The sequence below is a fragment of the Etheostoma spectabile genome, chromosome 14 (assembly GCF_008692095.1).
Source record: "Etheostoma spectabile isolate EspeVRDwgs_2016 chromosome 14, UIUC_Espe_1.0, whole genome shotgun sequence".
NCBI classification, from domain to species: Eukaryota; Metazoa; Chordata; class Actinopteri; order Perciformes; family Percidae; genus Etheostoma; species Etheostoma spectabile.
In genome coordinates this window covers 3,977,989-3,980,567 of record NC_045746.1, presented here as the reverse complement: position 1 = coordinate 3,980,567, position 2,579 = coordinate 3,977,989, and the positions used below count along the sequence as shown (strand labels likewise).

At 40.2% G+C, this 2,579-nt stretch overlaps 1 protein-coding gene and 1 long non-coding RNA gene across 2 annotated transcripts in view; one reads left to right on the top strand and one right to left on the bottom strand.

Annotated features, from left to right (window-relative positions):
- Positions 1–2,579, bottom strand: part of rapgef5a (Rap guanine nucleotide exchange factor (GEF) 5a) — a 44,251-nt gene that overhangs the window by 37,209 nt on the left and 4,463 nt on the right. The window contains 1 exon segment of the mRNA XM_032534879.1: positions 45–95. Within this exon segment, the coding sequence (XP_032390770.1) occupies positions 45–95 (51 nt within the window).
- The window catches only part of LOC116701272 (uncharacterized), a 7,022-nt gene that overhangs the window by 4,339 nt on the left and 104 nt on the right, over positions 1–2,579 (top strand). Inside the window, exon 2 of the long non-coding RNA XR_004334877.1 lies at positions 1,964–1,969. This is a non-coding gene — a long non-coding RNA (uncharacterized LOC116701272). The remainder of the gene's footprint in view (positions 1–1,963; positions 1,970–2,579) is intronic.

The window sequence follows — 2,579 nt, the reverse complement described above, 5'->3', positions numbered from 1 at the left end:
GTGTGTGTGTGTGTGTGTGTGTGTGTGTGTGTGTGTGCGCTCACCCTGTGTACTGTAGGTCCAGCGCTCGGTCCGGGGATAGTGTCAGGTGATTGCTGTTAAAACACAATGCACACAAGCAGTCAGAGCCAACACACAATGACGCACACAGTAAATACACTGACTAAACATGACTCTGAGATGAGAAAGACCAGTTTTACTATTCCAAAATCATTAAATCAGGTTTTGTTTAAACCAAGAGTAGAAACTACCTTTATTCATTCATTTATACATCACTGTAATATACTTTGCCAAACTGAAAGAACATGGCCAAACATTTTTACTTATTGTGTTTGTTGATTATCTGACCTAAAGGGCTCAACAGTGACACACACTCAAGTATAAAGTACAAGTAGAGTACAAAAGTAAACAGTAATAAAAAAACACCTTGACAATAAAATACAACTGTCAGTCCAACTATCTAACTAGTCCAAAACTCTTTTACCATAACACCATCATGTTGTGGGCTGTGCTTTGTAGGGGAGGGAATCTCTGGACACCTCACAATTCAATTCCAAACCGATTATCAACGGACCTCGATGCAACAATTTTTTAATGTACATTTCCACGTGTGGTTTAAAAAAATTTATATAAATCTGAGTTTGTTAGATTTTGACATATACAGTATTTGTCACACACAAGTTTTAATGACATTTTCTTGTCTACTGAGGTTTTTATGTTGTAGTCATTCCTTGCTTAAGCCTTAAACCTGCTTGTGAAAGTCACCTTCCCTTAAAGTAATCTTCCATGTCAGAGGCTCGGTCAGCCCATCCTCTTTCAGTCACTCGGTTTTCTGATCAATTATTAACTTATCAGAATCAAACATTGAATCGTTCTAGAGAGAATCGCAATGCAACTAAGAATTGATTTTTTTCCCCCCAACCCCTAGTGCTTTGGGCATATCCACTTCACCTCTAAGTCCCCTGTCAAGACATAAACGTTGAATCTTTATTGGGAGAAGACTTTATTTTTCACCAAGATAACAAAGCCAAAGCAAGGGTTTCAAAATTAAAATAAAGTGACAATATTTTGGATATTTGAATTCAACATTTATCATCATCATCAAAAACTTCATGGTAGCGCATCACTGATAAAAAAATACAAACTATTAGGATGACAATCACGTTGCCAGCGTTTTAAAAGACAGACAGATGAGAACCTCTTGCAATGGGAGTGCAACTGTTCTTGGAGCTCAGTCAGTGAAGTGGGAGAGTTGTGGGTTTGATTCTCTCTGGAAACTAGAGATAGATCGTTTATTGGCCCTGGCCAACCATCGGGCTGTTTTTTGGCACGTTTCATAAATGAAATGGCCTTGAAAAAACAGTATCGGGGAGCCCAACTGGAAACCTTGACAGGAAACTGTGTGGAACCCTGTGCAAGAAATTGCTGCTGCCCCTACCTGATCATGAATAGGGAGATACCGAGAGCTCAAATGATGGAACAAATGAAAAGCACCCAAGCAGCTGTAGAAGATGGATGTAGATGAGGAAACATAAATGAGTTAGCGCGCAAGAAGAGAAAGAAGAGGGGGACGCTGAACAAATCACAACAGTCCATGAATATATGACAGGGGACATGAGCATGACAGATGGAGCAGGAGAGAGATGAGGCGGTGAGAGACGGAGAGATCATTTTAATTGTAATTGCAAAAGAGAGAAAAATGTGAGTGGTACAAATATAGAGAGGGAAGGAATGCACGTCCATGGCTCTGAGTTGCAAGAAAATGAAATAGATAATTAGAGTGATGTAGAGCAGTGTGTGAGATCCTCATTAGAGCGATGATACTGTCTGGGATGTCGCATACTCACACGCAAGCGCGCGCACACGCACACACACACACACACACACACACACACACACACAGACACAGACACAGACACACACAGACACACACACACACACACACACACCTTATCTAAATCAGGTGAATGTATCACCGCTCACCTAAAGTCCTCTTAATTAAAGGAATACAAAATGTTGCTTTCTTGTAGCGAGTTAGAGGAAAGAGGATCAAAATCATTCTCGTATGTGTTCATTAAATATACCGCTACAGCAAGCAGCCATTCAGCTTAGCTTGACGTGAAGACTGGAAACAGCGGAAAACAGCGGGAAACAGCTAGTCTGGCTCCGTCAAAGGTAACAAAATCTGCCTACGAGCACCTTTTTGGATTGGCAGTCGGACAGAACCAGCAATGTGAAAACGTCATCTTTGGTTTCAGGAAATTGTATCGGGCGGTTTTGACTATTTTCCTACGTGACCATACAATTCATTGTTCAATCTAAAAATCAATCTGTAAATGAACCGACAAACAAAATAATCAACCATTGCAGCCCTAATATTGGCTTCTTCTTTTTATTTAACAATGTGGTAATTGATTATTTGCACCCACAGGTAGTACATTACAACTTTGTTTAACAAGTCGTTGAACCACTCGTTTGAACTTTAGGTATCCTGTCCCACATTTTCCCTCTGTAGAAGCTCCCCTATGTCTCCTTCTTTTATAAACGGCCTATAAATGGCTTCCAGATTTTCTCATACA